We start from the raw sequence: 21,304 nt of genomic DNA on the forward strand, positions 1-21,304 counted from the left end.
GGGAAGACGTTTCTACGTATTCCCCCTAGCGAACGTCACAGAACGTCAACATGGATTTGGTGAATATCTGCTTTCTATACCATAAAGTTGTCTCAGCGAGGAATTCTGAAAAGTCCTAGGAAGGACGGGAGCAGTAATAACGTTTTTGGCACGTCTAGTAACACTGAATGACTAGAAGGGTAAGTTAACTAATCTTGTACCTTGGGCAGCTCCTAAGTAGTCTATGGACTCACCTTTCAATGCTTTAGGAAGTTTGACTTTTGTTTGGAGGCTAAACTAATAACTTGTGCCTACCCTTTCTTTGTACAGTGGGATGCACATTTAGGCTGCTAAAGAGCAGATGGCTAGCTGGTCATTTCACTTGGAAGGAAGCAGGGAAGTCACGTCTCCACCGGGGCTTTCCTAAATAGTGCGGTTGTGCCATCAGCATGTTCCAGGATGGCATGGACAGCAACACAGGGAGAACCTGTTTTTAAAGGAAGGGTATGTAGTCCAGTGGTAGGGCATTTGCCTAACATGCATGAGGCTCGAAGTTGTATAAAAATATCTTTAAAAATGGATAACCAGGACTGGGTGAGAAACCAAACCCTCGTATAAATATCAGGACAAACTGTAAGGAAAAGTGCCCGCTGTTGAGAAGTGTGGAGAAGATCCACACATCAAGAGGCCACACAGAGACCTCTGTGCTTTTGCTGTTCTTCCCACATCAGCTGAGGACAACCAAGAACTTCTAACCCTCCTACCTCTTAACTCCTGAGTGATAGAATTAAAAGTTGCACAGCACATTCAGCTTTATTTGGTGCCGGGGATGGTTTAGGTATATTAATTAGGGTTTCTATTGGTATCATAGATGAAACCAAAAAGCAAGGTAGTGAGGAAAGGGTGTATTTGGCTTACAGTTCAGGGAAGAACTCAAGGAGGGCTAGAACCTGGAGGCAGGAGCGTTGCAGAGGCCATAGAAGGCAGTTCCTGGCTGTCCTAGAACTCACTTTGTAGACCAGGCTGGCCTAGAACTTGGATCTCCCTGCATGTATCATCTCAGTTGAACCATGTTCTTACTTAACAGATACAGCCAGTCTAGTTTCAGACTGTCCTTTCCTGGACTACGTGTTCTTCGCTGACGCATCTTAGCTAAGCACAAATCCTGTCCCTGCACTGCGGGGCCAGCACTCAGCGATTCATTTCTGATTACTCCTACACCACTCTCTAAAAGGGGGTTTTCTAGTTCCTACAAGACCTTGTCACCCTGTGCACCGTACTTTATTCTTCTCCTGCCCCTGCTTTATCTATGTTCGTGCCATTGCCTGTAATTTGGCACTCATTGTACCAGCTGGGAAAGTTCCTTCATTACCAGCTCATACACCAAGAGAGATGTGTTGTGGAACTTTCACTATGTAAAGGTGTGTTGCATTTGTTCAACTAGGCAAAGATGTGTTACATTTGTTTATGTAAAGATGAGTTGCTGTTTCACCTTGCCTGCCTAAGGCACCTGATTGGTCTAATAGAAAGCTGAAAAGCCAGTAACTAGGCAGTAGAGGGATAGGTGGGGCTGGTGGACAGAGAGAATAAGTAGAAGATCAGAAGAAAAGAGAGGAGAGAGACGAGAGAATGAGGAAGAAAGAAGGGAGACATGGGAGCTGGCCAGCCAGGCAGTCACTAACCAGTCAGACATGGAGTAGGACATACAGAATGAAAGAAAGGTAAAAAGGCCCAAGGCAAATGTAGATGAAGAGAAACAGTTTAAGTTATAAGAGCTAGTGGGGCAAGCATAAGCTAAGACCAAACATTCATAACTAATATTAAGTCTTTGTGTCTTTATTTGGGAGCTGGACGTTGGACACCATTTGTAGGTGGATTTTTTCATCCTGCCTGCCAGCTCTCAAATAACCAACACAGAAAGTTCATATTAATTATGAAAGCTTAGCCAATAGCTTAGGCTTGTTTCTGACTAGCTCTTATAACTTAAATTAACCAATATCTTTTCATCTATGTTCTTTTTAAATATTTATTTATTTGTTATGTATACAATAGTCTATCTGTGTGTATGCCTGCAGGCCAGAAGAGGGTACCAGACCTTATTACAGATGGTTGTGAGCCACCATGTGGTTGCTGGGAATTGAACTCAGGACCTTTGGAAGAACAGGCAATGCTCTTAACCTCTGAGCCATCTCTCCAGCCCTCATCTATGTTCTTTTACATGATTCAGTTACCTTTCTTTACTTTGTAATGCCATGCTGCTTGCTTTGTGTCCTGGCATCTCTGCTCTCCTTCTTCCCAGTGTTCTCTCTGCCCTGAAAATCCTACCTTGCCATTGGCCATTTAGCTTTTTATTAAATCAATCACAGTACCACGCACACAATGTAAAGGAATATTCCACAGCAGGTTGTTGTTATTATTTTGTAATCATTGTGACCAAATGCTTGACAGAGACGAGAGGATGAATTTATTTTGGCTCACAATTTCAGAGGGTTTGGTCCACAGTGATGTGGCTTCATGCACTTGGACAGAACATTATGGAGGCAAGAACATGTAGAGGAGGAAGCTGCTCATTTCACATCAGACAGGGTGGAGAAAGAGAGAGAAATAGGAAGGGGTCAGGAACAATATATCCTCAAGGACCTACCCACAGTGATCTACTTCTCCTGCTAGGTCCTGCCTTCTAAACTTCCCTGTAACAGGCTTGTCCCACTAGCTCCTATAACTTATTTTATTTTTTTATTTTTTTTGGTTTTTCGAGACAGGGTTTCTCTGTGGTTTTGGAGCCTGTCCTGGAACTAGCTCTTGTAGACCAGGCTGGTCTCGAACTCACAGAGATCCACCTGCCTCTGCCTCCCAAGTGCTGGGATTAAAGGCGTGCGCCACCACCGCCTGGCTATAACTTATTTTAACCTGTTTCTCTTCGTCTGCATTTGCCTCGGGCTTTCTACCTTTCATTTCATTACGTCCTGCTCCGTGCCTGTCTGGTGGTGGCTTGGCTTGCTGGCCCCAGCATTTCCCTACCGTTCTCCCTCGTTCTCTCTTCTTTCTCTCTCCTCTCACTCATTCTTTCTGCACACCAACCCCACCTATTCCTCTACTGCCTAGCTATTGGCTGTTCAGTTTTTTATTAGACCAATCAAGTGCCTTAGCCAAGCAAAACAATACATCTTTACATAGTTATATTCCACTGTACTTTCTAGAATGAAATAGCACCACTGGCTTTGGGCCAAGCATTCAACACTGAGCCCATAGGGGACAGTTCACACTCAAACCATAACTGTGGCTGGGCAGGAGGGAGATGAGGAGAAGATGAATTCTGTGTAGGGCGTATCTCATCCTGTTTACCACCTGTGCACACACCTGTCTGTGAATGGCTGTGGGAGCCTCTGTGGCAGATGCTCTGCCCGTGGTTACTTCACCAGTAGAGCATCTCTCTGTGTAGGAAGTAATGAAGGCAGTTTCCTAGCTGGCACAGTGAGTGGCAGATTATAGGCAATGGTGGCACCGACCATGAAAGTGTTTTTGACAGTGGTGGCCAGAAGGGAGAGGTAGGCACAGTGGCGCCCACAGTCTGCACACATCTGCATCTATGCACGGACAGGCTCAGGTGGAAGGTACAGCCAAAGTTGGTGCAAGGTGTAGTCTGTCTCCAGGATGGAGTAAGCTCTCTGAGAGAAGTAGGAGCAAGGGCTGGGGGTGTGGTTTAGTGGTACAGTGCTTGCCTAGCATGCATGGGACCCAGGATTCCGTTGATAGCGCTGTTAAAACATACAAAAATGAAATAAAAAGGTAGTATAAGCTGGGGTCTCAGCGAGGGCAAAGAGGGCATCTTCTAGCTGGTGTGTTGGTGCACATCTTTAATCCCAGCACGTGGCAGGCAGAGGCAGGCAGATCACTGAGTTCAAGGCAGACTGGTCTACAGAGTAAGTTCAAGGACAACCAGGGAGGGCCACATAGGAACCCTGTCTCAGAAACACACACAACCACATCTTCTGAGCTTGGGTAGCCAAGAATCACTGAAGCAAGCAGGTCCTTATGGCTTCAAGTCACTGCACAGGGTCTTGCCATACGTTCATGTGAGTTTTCACTTAAACAGGCTGTTTCCTCCTCCTCTCAAACAAGGTTCCACTGTGTAGCCCAGGCTGGCCGTGAATGCATGGTGACTCCCCCTTCCTGCCTCCCATGCACTGCCACATCTGGCTTCATGGAGACTCTTGATGCTTGATCCTCCTTTCCTCTGTTTTCATTTCTTACTCTGGCTTTTTGTAAAGCAAGAGAGTTTGGGTCTCTTTAAGTTTGAGGCCAGTCTGGTCTTAATGGTGAGTCCCAGAATAGTCAGGACTTTTATTAAGAGAGACTGTTTCAAAAATCAAAAGAAAAAAAGAAAATTTTCTTTGTGGGTACAGTTTGGGCTGAGACCAGTACGAGAGATTGTTCACACAGGGCGCTTATGTGGAAATCTTTATCCAGAGACGCCCCATCTGGTGAAGCAGAAGCAGCAATTTTCTATTTAAGAAGAAGAAGAGGAGGAGGAGGAGGAGAAAAGGCTGCAGCATGATAGAAAGACAGGGAACATTCTAGTAGCACAGGAAGGAAAATGAGCCCTCACTCCTGAGTGAATGATGCGTCTCACTGAGATGCAAGAGTCCAGCACAATTAACATCTGTTGTGAAAGCTGCCAACAGCACAGAGACAGTGTTTCTTTTATATAGAGATGTTTCAGCCAGGTGTGATGGCGCACACCTTTGACCCCAGCACTCAGAAAGCAGAGGCAGGACGGATCTCTGAGTTCAAGTCCAGCCTGGTCTTAATTTTTTTGCATATGGGTGTCTGTGCACCACCCAAGTTCCTGTAGTGCCTTTGGGAGGCCAGATGAGGGTGTCAGATCCCCTGAGACTGGAGTTGCATCTGTGAGCTGCTGTGTGGGTGCTGGGACGAACCCAGGTCCCCTCAAAGAACAACCAGCGCTCTTACTGCTGAGCCGTCTCTCGGGATCCCATCCCTGTCCCCACACACCTTAACCCGAGTTTTTACCCTGTCAGATGGTGATCCTATCCAGGGCACCTTGGGAATCAGCCTATGACCTCATGCGCAAACAGACTAGTGGGAAAAGGCTTCTCAGCAACCTCTTCAAGTGACTTGGGTGCCACCAAAATGTCTTAAGTGGCCACTCATGACCTTCCTATAAGAAGTCCGTGCCCCTCGTACTGGCTTTGTGGGAGCCTAGGCAGTTTGGATGCTCACCTTACTAGACCTGGATGGAGGTGGGTGGTCCTTGGACTTCCCACAGGGCAGGGAACCCTGATTGCTCTTTGGGCTGACAAGGGAGGGGGACTGTGTGGGGGGGGGGGAGGGAAATGGGAGGCGGTGATGGGGAAGAGACAGAAATCTTAAATAAATAAATAAATAAATAAATAAATAAATAAATAAATAAATGAAAAGAAGTCTGTGCCCCTACTTTCAAGGGAGCATGGGTACCTTTTGATTTTATGTGACCTCCGACTCTGCTTCTTACTGGCTCACACTGAGATTCTTTTTTAGGTTGATTTTGTTTGGTTTTGTTTTTTAATTATTTCTTCAGGCATAGAGAAACTGTTCTTTCCTGCTCCCTTGCGGGATCCAGGGATCAAACTTAGTTCCACAGACCTGTAAGTGCGTGCCTCTGTCCCTGAAATTCCACTTCTGAGAGCACATCCTTACTGAGCATGGCAGCACATGCCTGTAATCATGGCATTTTTGGAGGTTGAGACGGAAGAATCCTGCCTTCAAGGCCACCTTGGGATAAATAGGGAGAGCCTGTGGGGGAGGGCAGAGGAGGAAGCTGGAAGGAGACCCTCAAAGGGACATTCGTAAGCCTGTGTCCTTAGCAGCATTCAGTGAAATAGCCAAAGATGGTGGCATCAATAGCTGAATGTATAAACAAAAACGTACAGTGGAATATCCAGCTTAAAATAGAAGGTAATTGCTGACACATACTGAACATGGATGAAGACTGTGGTATGAGATGAACGAAGCTGGTCACACAATGGTAAGTGCTATGGTACTCTACTTAGAGGAGGCATCTACAGTAGTTCCTGTTGTTTTGAGACAGGATTTCTCTGTGCAGCACTGGCTGTCCTGGAACTCACTCTGTAGACCAGACTGGCCTCAAACTCAGAGATCCACCTGCCTCTGGAGTGCTGGGTTTAAAGGCGTGTGACAGCACCTCCCAGGCTAGGAAATGAAATTATTTTAGTAGATAAATATTTGAGTTGTGAAAGGAAAAAGTTGTGGGGAGTGGATATCTATCGATGACAGAACAACTGACTACTGAACTATAAAATAAGATGGTAAATTGTATATCGTGTATGATAATAAGGATGCTTTTTGAGCCTCTCTTTTCCTAGCTCACCATCCCACTTCCACCCTTTGGAATACCTTTTTCTTTTCTTTTTTAATGTATTTATACAGTGTGTGTATTTGATGTTTGGGGAACAGTGCATGTCTGGAAGCAAGAGGACGACTCTGGAGTTGACTCTCTCCTTCCACCTTTGTGTGGGTTCTGGGGATCACATTCATGTCACCAGGCTTGCACAGCAAGCCCTTGATCCTCTGAGCCATATTATAGCCAGCCTGTTTTCCTTTCTGAATAAACTGTCTCTATTACTAAAAATAAATAAAGCCAGGGCCTTGTTGAAGGAGGTGTGTCACTGGGAGTGGGCTTTGAGATTTCAGAAGCCCCATCAGGCTCAATGTGTCCCACACATGTGAATCATATGTGAACTCCGAGGTGCTCTAGGACTTTGCCTACCTGCAGCCACGTGTTCCCTGCCATAATTGTGGACTAACGAATGGTAAGCAAGCCCCCAATTTTAGGAGGCATAGAGTTTCCTGAGCTCACTGATAGGCACTAGAGGAATGTGGAATGCTAAACATACAAGGTTATTCATTCAAAGTAAGGGATACATAACCTGCCCAGAAGGCTGGGAGCAATGTGGTAATAGCCTGGTGACCTTTGCACTATCTGTGTGGTAGGAATCCACACCAGATCCCCAGACCCTTATCATAAGCTTGTTTTTCTCAGCCAATCTATAGATCCCATCTTTATGGAAGGTGTCATGTGTACTTTACAAAGAGTTTCTGCGTAGACACATCTGATCTTTATTTAACTTGGTTCCACAAAAAGATTTGTGTGTGCTCCATTGTGCACACGGGATTAAGTTAATTGTCACAGGAATGGTTACACTAAATTGTACTGTGCTTAAATATGCCTGAACTGTTCAGGGTCAGACTCCCCACGTCTGGCCAACACCAGCTACTTGGCCGTGTTAAGCCAGGCTCGCCCCCATGGATCATTACTGTCTGTCTTGGTTACAGAGACCCCCGCATCAATTAAACGCTTGTCTTGTTCATGGCATCTTTTCACAGTAACACAACAGTAGCTGTCTTATTGCTGTGGTGAGCATTGTGACCAAAGCAAGTTGGGGAGGAGAGGGTTTTTTCACTTTATGCTCCTACATCATAGTTAATCATCCAAGGTCGAGACAGGAACTCAAACAGAGCAGGAACCTGGAAGCAAGAGCTGATGCAGAGGCCATGAAGGGATGCTGCTTGCTGGCTTGCTCCCCATGGCTGCTCAGCCTGCTTTCTATATTACCCAGGACCACCAGCCCAGGATGGCACCACCCACAATGGGCTGGGCAATTCCCCATCAATCACTAATTGAGAAAATATCCTACAGGTTTGCCCACAGACTAATCTTATGGAAACATTTTCTCAGTTGAGGCTCCCTCCTTTCTGATGACTCCAGCTTGTGTCAAATTGATATAAAACTAGCTGGTCGGGTAACTAAGACATTTCTTATACCTAACCTACTGAATGCAATAGCTCAGACTCTAGAGCCGTAGTTCTCAAGCTTCCCAATGCTGTGACCCTTTAATACAGTTCCTCATGCTGTGGTGACCCCCAACCATAAAATTATTTTTGTTGCTACTTTATAACTGTAATTTTGCTACTGTTATGAATTGTAATTAAATATCTGGTATGCAGGACATCTGATATGCAACCCCCATAAAAGAGTCAGTCAACCCCCAGGAGGTTACGACCCACAGGTTGAGAGTATAAATGATTGTGTGGCTGATTGGGAACAGTATCCAACTCCTTTTTTGGCCTGTGAAGGCATCAGACATGATATACATAGTGCACAGACATAAATACAGGCATAAAATAAAAATTTCAAAAATAAATGCAAGATGGACATGGTGGCTCAGGTCTATAATTCCAGGATTTAGGAGGCTGAGGCCTAATGAGTTCAACGATAGCCTGGGCTATAGTATAAGATGCTGTCTCAAAAATAAACAAGTAAGTCAGGCTTTGTTAGTGGATTTTTCTGAGCCTCCTTCAAGCTCTCAAATCACGACTTGGAGACTTCTTATTAATTATGAAAGCTTGGCCAATAGCTTAGGCTGGTTTCTAACTAGCTCTTATAACTTAACCCATTTTTATTTATTTACTTAATGTCTTATGGCTTTATTACCTTTACCCTATACTGCCCATGCTACTTCTTCTCAGTCCTAGCATCTCATCTCGACTCTACCCTTCTTCTTCCCAGAGTTCTCTCTGCCCTGAAAATCCTGCCTAGCCACTTGGGCGTTCAGCTGTTTATTAAACAAATCCAAGTGATACATATTTGTTGTTGTTTTGTTTTGTTTTTACTCTTTTGGGGGCCTGCCATCCAGCTCCCATATAAATACACAGCGACTTATTTTTTCTTTCTTTCTTTTTGAGACAGGATTTCTCTGTGTTGCTTCCTGTCCTGGAACTAGCTCTTTTTTTACCCCCAAAGACAAGGTTTCTCTGTAGCTTTGGAGCCTGTCCTGGAACTCACAGAGATCCACCTGCATCTGCCTCCCGAGTGCTGGGATTAAAGGCCGCCTGGTGGAACTAGCTCTTGAGACTTATTCTTATTTATGAATGTCTGGCCTTAGTTAGCTTAGCTTGTTTCTAGCCAGCTTTTGTAACTTAACTTATCCCCTTTCTCATCTACATTTTGTCCTGGGCTTTTTACCTTTCTTTCTTCTATATATCTTCCTTTTCTTCTTACTCCGTGCCTGGCTGTGTGGCTGGTGTCTGGCCCCTACCGTCCTCCTACCCTCCTTTTCTCCCTCTCTTCTCATGGCTCTACTTCTGAGCCTAGATTTCCCCTCCTGATATTTATTCTCTCTGCCTGGCAGCCCCACCCATCCCTCTCTCCTGCCTAGCTATTGACCGTTCAGCTCTTAATTAGAACAATCAGGTGTTTAGACAGGCAAAGTAGCACAGTTTTACAGAGTTAAACAAATGCAACATAAAAGAATGCAACATATCTTTGGATCATTAAACAAATGTTCCACAGCACATATTCACAGTGTACAAAAAGATTCCACAGCAAGGCTTGATGATGCAGGCCTAATCCCATTACTCAGGAGGCAGAGGCAGGATGATCACTGTGAGTTCAAGGCCAGCCTGGTCTACAGAGTGGTGTTATTTTGTTTGTGCTCTAACAGATAAAGCTTGCCTGAAGATCAGAGGGTGGAGTTAGCCACTAGTTAACCATAGAGGTCTGGAGGTCTGTACAGACAGACAAGAAATGGTATGGCTGGGTACAGAGAGGAATGTGAGGTGGGAGGAGACAAGAGCTCAGCCCTTTTTTGGCTGAGGGGTTAGCAAGGTAAGAGTTGGCTGTGGCTCGCTCCTTTGTCTCTCTGACCTTTCAGCATTTACCCAGATATCTTGCTCTGGGTTTTATTATTAAGACCAATTAGAACTCATGCAACAACAGACCAAGTTCCAGGACAGCCAGGGCTACACAGAGAAACCCTGTCTCCAAGAAAACCTAAAAAGAAAAAGCAAGCAAGCAAACAAACTGCTAAGGCTTTATTCATAATAGCCAGAAAGTGGAAACAAACTAGACATCCCTCAACCAAAAAAATGGATAAAGAAAATGTGGTATATTTACACAATTTACTCAGCTGCTAAAAAACAGACATGAAATTTGCAGGTAAATGGATGGAACTAGAAAAAAAGCATCCTGAGTGAGGTAACCCAGACCCAGAAAGACAAACATGGTATGTACTCACTCATAAGTGGATGTTAGCTGTAAAGTAAAGGAAAACCATGCTACAGTCCACAAATCCAGAGAGGCAAGTAACAAGGAGGGGGGCTGGAGAGATGGCTCAGTGGTCAAGAGCATTGCCTGCTCTTCCAAAGGTTATGAGTTCAATTCCCAGCAACCACATGGTGGCTCACAACCATCTGTAATGAGGTTTGGTGCCCTCTTCTGGCCTGCAGACACACACATATACAGAATTTTGTATACATAATAAATAATTTAAAAAAAGACGAGGGGCTCAAGGAGAGGGGAGACGTGCATGGATCTCCCTGGAAAGGGGAAATAGAATGGATTCCAGATGTGGGTTAGGGTGGGTGGGAATGGGAACAGGAGAGATCAGGTGCAGGGGAGGGATGAAGGGAGAGAATATTGGGAGAGTCGGAACTGGGGGACATTAGGGGTCGAGGTAGAAACCCAGTGCAGTGGAAATCTCTGGAATCTATGAGGGTAACCCTAGTGAACACTCCTAGTAATGGGGGATATTGAGCCTGAACTGGCCATCTTCTGTAACCAGGCAAGGCCCCCAGTGGAGGGAGTGGGACACCAACCCAGCCACAAAACCTTCAACTTACAATTTGTCCTGCCTGCAAGATAGATGTGCTGGGGTAAAGATGGCGCAGAACTGGTAGGAGTGGCTAACACTATAACTTGACATAAGGATATGCGCTTAGTTTTATTGTAAATTGTTATGTCATGCTTGCTTGATATCCCTGAGAGATCTGATTTTTTTTCTGAAGGGAAATGGAGGAGTAGTGGATCTGGGAGAAAGGGAAGGTGTGTTTGCAGGGGGGAACTGGGAAGAGAGGAGGGAGGGACAGCTGAGGTTAGGATGTAACATATAAGAGAAGAAAAATTAATTACCTTGAAACCAATTAAAATTAGTTAACAAATAATTAAATGGTTGTTATTTTTGACAAAAATTCAATGTTCAATTTTACCAATATAGACTTGGGAGACAAATGCTGGGGTGGAAACCTGCTAGCTCAGAGGCAGAGAAAGCACCCAGCTGACCTTCCTCCAACTCAATGTCTCCCTTCCACTTCCTGTATCTCTCTCTGTCCTGACTCCCTCTTACTCTATGGTTTTTTTCTTGTTCACTTCCTGTCAATTTTATTTAATCCTATTTGCAATAAGCAGAAAGCTCTTGGGTTAAAGGTGTGCACTAGGGCTGAGCCACACCACAACTAGAAACAGGATATAGTGCAATCTCAGTGTGATAAACTACCCTGCAGCAAATATGCCTTTAAAAAAGCATGAATACTGCCAAGGCTGGGACTGGGGTCTAGTTGGCAGTTAAGAGCATTTTCCTGCGTGCAGAGGGCCTGGCTTTACTTCCCAGCACCCATAGTGCTTCACAACCATCTTTAGATCCAGTTCTAGGATGTGAAGCCTTCTTCAGGCCTCTGGACACTGGGCTTGCAAATAGCATACTCACATAATGCAGACAACATCCACACACGTGAAATAAAAATAAACATTTAAAAATATTACTAAAGGAAGAAGTTAAATACAAAAGACAATCTTATGGTTGCATTTGTGTGGCCAGTGGTGGCGCTTGCCAGTGGAACTTGCTGAAGGAGGCACGTCATCTCCAAAGTCCTGGCTTTCCTCATTGTCGCTGCCCTCTGAAACAGTGTTCCTATCCACTGGGAAGGAACATTCTCCTCTTCTGACTGACGATTTCTAGCCTGAGTGTCTTTTATTTTCCTGTTCCACCTCAGATTCGGCTTTAGGTGACTCCTCAACTCTGCAGCGGCTCTAGAGCGTCTGATACTGAGTGACTTACAGACCACATTTCTAACTGTACGGGCTCTCCCTTCCGATGAGCTCTCCTCAGAGCTCTCCTCACCTGCATCCATAGCTGCTGAAGCCGGTGTCAGGGCCGTGGCATTAACACCGAGAGCTCTGTAGCTGTTTTCCTTGGCTTCCACGCCATCTCCTTTTAACAGGTGTTGTAATAACTGCACAGACCCTGGCTCCTGAGATGGAGAGTCCCCTTCCACTGAGGGCACTTGTCCTACCAGTTCTCAAAGTGGCAGGCTTCTCTGTGCTTCAGCAGATCCTTTGTCCTATTTCAAGCCACACATTGGGCACCATAATGTCACGTGTGTTTTGGGCACTGGTGTGGGTTCACGGGAGGCCATCAAAAGAAGGCTCGGAGACACTTTAAGAATGAACTTAGTCTTTTGTGGCTGCGGGGGGGGGGGGGGGGGGGGGGGGGGGAGGGTCCAGCCTCAATGGATTGAAGCATTTCCCTTTGCCCAGGGCATTTTTATTTTTCCCATATTTCCAATTAAGCCAGTTGATTTCCATATGCCCAAAACAGCCTGGATGAAGCTTCCAAAATTACAATGCCAAGTGCAAATTCTTGATTCATCAGGGAATACAAGTTTTCCAGACTTCTTGAACCATTTTTCTCATGGCTCTGGGGACTAAGAATTCTTTCATTGTACATTTGGGTGGGTGGATTATATGGTATGTGAGTATTTCAAGAAAAGTATTAGCTAGCCAGACTTAGCGGTGCTTATCTGTAATCCCTGCACTTGGAAAGCTAAGAAGGATTGCTGTGAATTTTCAGCCGTCCAGGGCCCTGTGATGGCTGTTCTTGGTCGTCAGCTTGACTACATCTAGAATTAACTAAACACTTGTAAAGGGTACTTTTTAATTAAGTCTTTTGAAGTGGGAAGACCCACCCCTTGGGGGTGGGGAGAGTTGAGACAGGGTCTCTTTGTGTAGCCCTGGCTGTCCTGGAACTCTGTAGACCAGGCTGGCCTCAAACAGAGATCTGCCTGCTTCTCCTTCAGAGTGCTGGGATTAAAGGTGTGCCTCACCACTGTCCGGCAATAAACATACTTTTTAAAAGTAATTTTTCTTTTTTTTTTTTTTAAAAAAAACAAGAAAGGCACCCTATGATTTCTTGTCTCCACATAAACCAACACACACACACACACACACACACACTGATTTGGAACAGGGAATCCTAGGTTAGTTGGGGGCTTTGGCTAGGCGGGAAGAGCACATTCACAGTGCAGAACGCCAGTAAATGCCCATTTCTTCCCCACAGCAGTCCAGCTCCTAATAAAGGGTCTGCTGGTGCAGGCTCTGCAAGCATTAGGGCTCTACTCCTTATCACGTATTCCTAAAGACTACCTGACCCCTGCATACTACAGGCTCCTCTTCAGAATAGAAAGGACTCTGAACCTGCTCCACCCAGCAACCCTCTGGTCTCCTGCAGTGGAGCCTCTACTGAACCTTCCTAGAGGCACACAGACAGTTCTCTAGGAAGAAGTAAACTTAACACCAGTGAATGAATCCCTCTGCATCCACTTAGGCTCTAACCAGTCTGTCCAGAAACTGAACAAGTCCAAGGACGCACCAGCCCTAATCGTTAACCTTGTATATTCAGGGTCCCCGCCCTGCTTTTTCCCTCACTCCCAGAGCCTCAACCTCGAGGAACCCAAGAGAATGGAAATTTCTTAGCTCTCAAGATTTACTGGCATAGAAACAAGAGGGAAAAAAAACAAACATAAGGTTTTATGAAATGTGGAGAACTTCGGCTTCACTACTGTTGTCCAAATAGATCAAGAAACTTGACATAGTAGTGGACCATTGACTGGCCTTTGTAAAATCCGGTCGACTAGTGCTCCAGCCGTACTGCCCTCAATTATAATGGCGGCGCTGTCCTTGTTTTAGCTTCTTGCCCCTAGATATCATGGCTGCCTGGCGGTTTCACGTAGCTTCGCCTAACCCCGGAAGACCAGCACTAGCGATTGGGCGGTGCCCAAGACACAGAGAAGAAGGCCTCCGACGGTTGGACAGAGCTGCGTAAGGCTGGTTTTAAAGAAGCCGGAGGTGGGAGCTGTCGAAAACCCGGGATTCTAAGAAAGCTGCGGTAAGTGGCGCAGGGGAGGGGTGGGAATGGGGGGGACCCGGCAGGAGAAAGGGCAGAGAGGCGGGCGTTGAAGGAAACGTTTGAGCCATCTGGTCCCGAGCTCCCGAAAACGCGGGGCGGGGATCCAGGCAGGGCGGGGGCTTAGGGTGGGCTGTTACCGGTAGGCTGGACCTTCCGGGATTGGAGTGAATGGGTTGTCGGTTTGACAGGGTATACCCTGGCATCCCGGCTGAGTTCGTTGATGAGCTTGGGCCTCTCCCGAATGGAACTTCGTTAAGACGAAGCTCACAGTGGGAGGAGGCGAGTCGCGCGGCTTCTGATTGGAGACCCGCGCCGTAGGAGTCTTTCCACAGAGATCCAATTTAGGCGATCTGGTGGGAGGGAGGGCTGTCAGTATGTGAAGTAATTCTTCTGGAGCCCTTGTTTGGCGGGGCGAGGATCACCGAGGAATCTAGCGGAAACGGAACCTCCCAGGACCGGGATCCTAGCGGATCCCTGAGAACCCCGGGGAGGCTTCTACAGGGACAAAGGTCCCAGAAGGCTCGAGCCGTGGGAGAGCTGTGACCTCCGCAATCCAGTCTAGGCAGGTGCCAGGCAGGGCCCGAGTGGTCAAGGCGGCTGCAGCGGGAGGACCCGGCTTCGAGCGGCCAGCTGGGGGCGCCCTTTCGAGAAAAGGCCTTTGGCCTACCGGGAGCCGCAGGCGGACCATGAAGGGCGGAGTCCCGGGGGAGGAGCTGGCCCTCACTCCCCACTCCCCTGTTCCCCCTTTACCCCAGGCCGGAGCCTGGGATCCCCCAGGGACTCCCTGGAACCACCGTTTTCCCCATGGACTTCCCTGGGGACTCCAGGTGAGAGCGCTCCCCGCCCGCCTGCCTGTCTTGAGCCTGGGACACGGGGATCCTGGCGGCTGTACCCGACCACTACAGAGCCAACAACTGGTTCGGGCAACTGTCTTCTACTTCTTTCATCCTCCAGCCCTTCTAGACAGTCAAACCTGTGCCGCCAGCCCCTAGCTCGAGCATTATGGGAAGCCAGGAGCCCGAAAAGACCGAGGCTGCAGCACTTGGGGACTCCTTCGCCCCTGGAAAAGGCCTCTCGGAGGGTCCTGGCCGTGGTGCTGGAAGATGTCATGGCTGCAAACAGGGTGAGCCCTTTAACTGAAAGACGCCTCCCCTTTCCAGTCCTCCACCCCCGCCCTGGCTCAGTACTAAAGTCAGACCAGATCCCTTAAGCCAGCATTCAAAGCAGTCTCCTTAATGCAAGACTTCTGCATGGTTCTGGGGTGTGCCTGTCCTCCTCGCACGCGCCACTGAGCTGGAACCATATCCTACTAAGTATGAGAAACTTCTGGCTACCCTGCCCCCCCCCCCCACGGGAAGCATGCTGGTTGTGTCTTTGGTTACGCGACAGAGATGAGAAAAACGTCACTTCTTTCTCCATTTCTTCAGAGCCTGGGTTAGATTAGATGACTTACATTTCACACCTGTAGCTCCTGACTCTACTATCTCACTCCTAATTCAGACCAAATCACTTCCTTTAGGGATCTGAGTGAATTCTAGCTGAAATCTGTCTCCTCTGTGACTAGGGACACTGAGACACAGGAGCTCCTGTCCAGTTGGCCTCATTCTATTACTTTGGACTTTGCTGTCGTTTTGTCTTACTGAGACAGAGTCTCTCCTTTTAGCCCAGGCTGACCTGGAACTCTCCATCTTTTTTGTGTTAGCCTCAGAAGTACTGGGATTATATAGGCATGAACCCAGCTTGGCTCCTTTTTAACAGCTTTTCGTCTCTTAGGTCCCCCTGGCATACCAAGAGGACACCTCCAGCCAGATGCATCACAACAGTCATCCAGATTCTGTCTGCAGACAGTCACCAGCTTTACCACCCCAGCAGGTCAAGTGGCCCTTACAAGCCAGGTGAGTGTGGCAGGGAAGGGAATAAGCTGAGAACGCAGCTGAGCCCACTGATCCCCCTACTTCTTCTCTAGGCCTCCTGACCCACTGCATTTGTGCCGAGAACCCTTAAGCCGCATCCACCAGTCCTCTCCCACCTTCAGGATGAGCTCAAGGGCAGCCTCTGGCCCAGAAGAGAGCCCTTCACAGAAGGTGGACCAGGTCACCCAGCCCACCCTAGTGGTGGTACTAGAAGACATTGCCAACTCCAGACAACCAGTTGAGGTATAAGAAAGTATGGTGAAGATCTCTGGTTCCAACTAGGGCAAGCATGAGGCTGGGTGGGTAAAGGCAGGACAAAAGAATTTTTTAAAATAATTTTTATTTTATGTACATTGGTGTTTTGCCTGCATGTACATCTGTATGAGGATATTGGAGCCCCTGGAACAGGAGTTAAACAGTTGTGAGCTGCCATGTGGGTGCTGGGAACTGAACCTGGGTCCTCTGGAACAGTACCAGTGCCTCAACCACTGAGCCATCTCTCCAGCCCGCTTCACCGCCCCCTCCTCCCATTCACTATGTAGACTTGGGTGGCCAAAAACTTGGTGTGTAGACCAGGCTGACCCAATTTATAGCCTGCCTCTACCTTGCAAGTCTAGGGATAAAGGCTTGTGCCACCACCCCAATGACAACATTTTATGTGGTAAGACAGTACCTGCTTGGTTGTAGACAAAAGATTTTTTCTTCTACCCTTTATTCAGGTAGTGTCTACCACATAAAATGTTGTCATTGGGGTGAGCAGACAGCTGGGGAATGAGTTAGGCCATGGGGGAACAAAGATGGCTTCCTGCTTTTTCAAATCACCTCCCCTGTTTATATCCAGGGTTTGGCTGAAGATGGGCCCAGCTTCATTGTCCCAGCACAAAGGTGAGATGGCTGGAGAAGGGATTATCAAAGCTATCATCCAGACATCCAGAGCTGGGGACATCAGGATTTACTTGTCTAATCCTTCCTTATAGCTCCTTCATAAGTCTTAAGGGCCAGGGGAAACACTGGCCTAGGAGGGACCTGGACTTGGAAGCACCCCCAACTCTTACTTTGTCCCCTCACCCCAGAGCTGAGCCTATGACAAAAGTTCATCAGCCAATGCCTGCACCCAGAGAACTAGACCCTCCATTCCAGCCGTCCACTCTGCCTGCGGACCCTCCAGAGAGCCCACTACCGGGTAAGGACTTGAATAGAGGAATAAGACTCAAAAGTCTGGAATAGGCAACATAAGCTTGAAACATCAGCGGAAGAACTATGGATGGGACTTAACCCCCTCCCAGGGCAGAGCAGGATGGACAAAAATGGGATTTGGACCTCAGGGACTTCAGAGGGTTTTTATTTTATTTTTCAGCACTGGGGATCAAATCCAGGGCTTAGGGCATGTTAAGCAATCCTACTTCTAGGACTTTAGGATCAGGTTCACTCCTCTAGAGACAGGTTAGTGTTTGGGGAAAGAGACTGAGGCTTGTGAAGTGGTGCTTAAATCACCTGAGGGTAAGGAATACCCACCTGTGACCCTCTCCTTTCCTCAGCTCCAGATCCTGCTCTGGAGGCCCCATTGACCCCACCACCGTCCAGCCTTTTACGCCCCCGTCTCAGTCCCTGGGGCTTGGCCCCTCTCTTCCGTTCCGTCCGATCCAAGCTTGAGAGCTTCGCTGACATCTTCCTCACGCCTAACAAAGCACCACAGCCTCCACCCCCATCACCTCCCATGAAATTGGAGTTGAAGATTGCTATCTCAGAGGCTGAGCAGTCCAGGGCTACTGAGAGAATTGCATCTGTCAGCCCCCGGCCCCCTATCCGTCAGTGGCGGACTCAGGATAGTGCCCCACCACCTGTCCCTAAATTATCTCTGGGCCGAAGCTACTCCTGCCCTGATCTGGGGCCCCCTGGCCCAGGTAGCTGTACCTGGCCTCCTGTTCCATCCCAGCCAAGCCAGTCCAGGCCCCGGAGACATACTGTGGGTTGTGGGGAGATGACCCGGACCCCACCGCCTCCTCGGCCCTGTCTCCGGAAAGAGGTCTTCCCTCTTGGAGGAGTGGGAGTCTCACCTTCTCTCACTACATCTTCCTCATCCACTGCATCCACTTCCTTCTTCTGCGAACCAGCAGAACCCAGGTAGTGCTCTTAATAAACCCTTCTGGAAGCCTTGGCCACAGCCTGAGCCCGGCCTCCTTTGCTCAGTAACCAGTGACAGAAGACGGGTGTATTGCTGTGTGTTTCCTTGTCCCTGACTGTTGACCATCTCTGCAGATTGGGTTCAACCAAGGGGAAGGAGTTAAAAGCCTCAAAGGACAAGGTGCTTTCTGACCCAGAGACCAAGGTAATGAATAAAGAGACGGGAGCTAGCTGAGGCCTGAGCCCATGCCTTCCCTTCACCCTCTGCCCCATTTTTGCAGACCACGGGAAAGGTTTCTGGATTCAGAATACGGAGGACGCCTGTCCGACTACAACCAAACCTTACACCAATGGGGCTGCCTCGACCAGTCAGGTGAGAGGCTCAGAGGGCAGGGAGCTACCATGACCAAGTAGGTGACAGCTCGTATCCCTCAAGTACAGCCTTGGCTCCTCTCAAGGAGCGTAGTCCAGCCTGGAAGACTTAAGTTTAGCAAGGACGTGGCTTGTGCTTAGAACTTCCTTACGCGTCACTGCTGACTCTCACATGGCCCCAAACCCGAAATTCAGTCAGGCTTTCCCTGGACCTTCTCAGGACCTCCTTGCTCAGGGTTTCTCAGTGTCCTTTGCTTTTGCTTCCAGATTGAAAAAGAAGGAGTTTACTTTGGAAGAAATTTATACCAATAAGAATTACCAATCACCAACAGCCAGAAGGTGAGAAACTTGGAAGGTCTGAGGGCAGCAGAGGGCTGTTGGAACCAGGGAGCATGCTGGTAAACACCTCTTCTCCCTGCCCGGCCCAGGACCTTTGAGACCATCTTCGAGGAGCCGCGGGAACGCAATGGGACTCTGATTTTTACCAGTTCTAGGAAACTCCGACGGGCTGTAGAATTTCGGGACAGTAGCCTTCCTCGATCCCGTCGACCATCACGAGGGGCCCGCACTGCAGCTAGCAGGACCCTTACTCCTAACCTGGCACCCAGCCAGGATGTGGGACGTCTGCTGCAAGAACGGCTGAAGGAGCTAGATGCCTTGCTCCTAGAGGAGGAGAGAGACTGAGAACAGCCCTGTCAGCTCTAGGAGCTCTCACTGTTTGTCCATCTGTCCTTCAGGGAGGGGGAAATCTCTGGGTCAATTGTATTTTTTTCTCTATATTTCTATAAAGTTTTCAATATGTTTCTGATTCCTTTGTGTCTTCAACAGAGTTTGAGACCAACTAGTTACACTGCTTCTATGTTGGTCACCAAAGGAGTAGAAAAAGGGGACAGACAGTGCCAGAGAAGAAAAAAGGGGTTGCAGACAAGTGGGTAGCGTGGTCCCTAGAGATTCCCCACCCCACTCTCGTCCCCGGCAGTACTAGGGGATCAAATCTAGACACACTCTCTCCAGCCCACAGATAACGCTCTCAAGAACACTTTTATGGGGGGATATTTATGAAGGAAAAACAGAAACGCCACTATACACTCACTACTCATATACATCCTAGATATTTAAAGACTTTGGAATAGACGAAGGCCTTGATCAAGATGGTCTTGAATTCCTTCCAAACGCTGTAATCACCCACCTAGAACAACCTACCATAGATACTTGTCCGGTACAAGTCCTATTAGGGAATTTATCAACGAGAACACGAGGTGAGTTTGTCAGGGAAACGTCCACATTACAGTAGGAGCCAGGGCCAGTGGCCAGCAAGGCTGATAAAAGGCGCTTAGCACATACACCTAAAAACCAGAAATCAATCCCCAGAACCCACAAGAAAGTTGAAGCCTCCACAAAGTTGTCCTCGGGCCTCAGCGTGCACATGATGACACTCACACCCCTCCATACATCAGGCCCACCGCCACACAATAACGATACACTGAAAAACCAAAATTCAAAAACCAGAGATCAGAGTCACGTAACAGAAAGGCTTCGGAAAGTGGCCACGGCCCTCGCTCTGGAGCCAGAATCCAGTCTGTTCGTACAGATCCCCTTAATAAAATGGAGCAGACAGCAAATATTTACCTCGAACACGATTACCAAGTGAATTAAGGCGAAAGAGTACTCCGCACACGAGTGCAAAGTGCTTTTTATTGCTGAGCGCTAGAAGGGGAGGCCGCCGCTCGACGCCCGCAGGAACAGGAGCTCGGTCTCCGCCCCGCTGCTGACGTTCGCTTGCTCGTCGAGCCTCCCCGTGCGGAGGCGACGCGACGGAGCGAGCCGCCCTAAGGCCGCAGGCGGGGCTTCCGCCTTGCGCCTGCGCGAAACGCCAACAGGCGGACAGGCATAAGTCCCGACCAGTCAGAGAACGCCCCCCGGCGGCCCGCCCCCGCCAGGCCCCGCCCCCGCGCCTCGTCGCCGTCAGGAGGCGGCCAATGAGTAGAGAGCAGGAAGAGGCCCCCCCCCTTTGGGCCCCCCGAAACACCTACTTCGGACCAGCCGAGTCACAAGACCTGGGGGCGGGGCCAATCGGACCGTCCAATCCGAGGCCTGAGGGCGGTTACATCCGGCACTCCCGCGACTCTGGCTCCGCCCTTCGCGTTGACGGCTACTTGCCAACCTATAAACGCCTGAGCCGCGGAGGGAGGAGGAAGGAGGCGGAGAGTGGGAGGAGGCGGAGAGAGGAAGGAGGCGTTGGCTGAGGAGGAAGAGGGAGGAGGGGCAGGGAAGTTCTGGCGGAGCGGAGGCCGAGACTCCAGAGGAGACAGCGGGAGGCTACGGCGGAGTTCCTCGCTGCTCAGCGGCCTCTCCAGATCCTTCTGGACACAAGTCAGTCGGAGACGGAGCAAAGGAGGAAGCGGCTTTTATGTCGGAGGACAGTCAGAGGAGCTCTATCCGTCACCGTTGCCTCACATCCGGGACTTTGGAGGGCAGGCTCCGCCCCCTTGCACCTTTCAAGGCTACCGGAGGCGTAGACTTCTTTAAATCCCCTTAAAGGGGTGGGCACTAAACTCGGCCGACCCTAACGCCTGCCTTAAAGGGGAAAGCTGCCGAAGCTGACAAACAGAACTCCTGTTGGAAGAACTGGGGCAAGCGGAGTTTTCCCACCTCCCGTCCCACGCAAGAAGTTCTTTAAATTCATCTTAAAGGGGAAGTGGCAGCGTGTGGCGGACTAGAAACTTGACTGCGAGCTCTTAAAAGGAACGGCCTGCTGTTTGAAAGCCTCTGGACTCTTTAAAGGGGTGGCCTCTTTCAGCCGGAGGACTTAAGACACTTTTAAAGGGGAGGTCGCACTTTCCGCCCCTTTTAAAGGGGTGGCCCTTCCTCTTC

General features: G+C 48.6%; 1 protein-coding gene across 7 annotated transcripts; it reads left to right on the forward strand.

Annotated features, from left to right (window-relative positions):
* The first annotated feature begins 50 nt into the window (after positions 1–50).
* Prr14 (proline rich 14) lies at positions 51–19,238 on the forward strand. 7 transcript variants are annotated; one of them, XM_050165885.1, is made up of 13 exons: positions 51–179; positions 13,802–14,000; positions 14,777–14,848; positions 14,976–15,144; positions 15,795–15,916; positions 15,988–16,177; positions 16,776–16,819; positions 16,912–17,117; positions 17,473–18,058; positions 18,194–18,263; positions 18,340–18,431; positions 18,698–18,769; positions 18,859–19,238. In XM_050165885.1, the coding sequence occupies exons 3-13, from the start codon at positions 14,826–14,828 to the stop codon at positions 19,112–19,114; spliced, it is 1,830 nt and encodes a 609-aa protein (XP_050021842.1). In that variant the 5' UTR covers positions 51–179; positions 13,802–14,000; positions 14,777–14,825; the 3' UTR covers positions 19,115–19,238. The 7 variants fall into 7 exon arrangements, with proteins under 7 accessions (XP_050021842.1, XP_050021847.1, XP_050021843.1 ...); XM_050165890.1 differs by lacking the exon at positions 14,777–14,848; XM_050165886.1 differs by lacking the exon at positions 51–179 and having other exon boundaries at positions 13,221–14,000.
* Positions 19,239–21,304: the final 2,066 nt, after the last annotated feature.

This window comes from Alexandromys fortis, unplaced genomic scaffold, assembly GCF_014885135.2.
Source record: "Alexandromys fortis isolate MF-2015 unplaced genomic scaffold, M_Fortis_MF-2015_v1.1 scaffold_146, whole genome shotgun sequence".
NCBI lineage: Eukaryota > Metazoa > Chordata > Mammalia > Rodentia > Cricetidae > Alexandromys > Alexandromys fortis.

Coding starts and splice junctions, on each gene's coding strand:
- Prr14 (XM_050165885.1), top strand. CDS start 14,826: ATGGACTTCCCTGGGGACTCCAG. Junction 16,820..16,911: donor TTCATTGTCCCAGCACAAAG/GTGAGATGGCTG, acceptor CCTTCCTTATAG/CTCCTTCATAAGTCTTAAGG. Junction 18,059..18,193: donor TGCGAACCAGCAGAACCCAG/GTAGTGCTCTTA, acceptor CCATCTCTGCAG/ATTGGGTTCAACCAAGGGGA.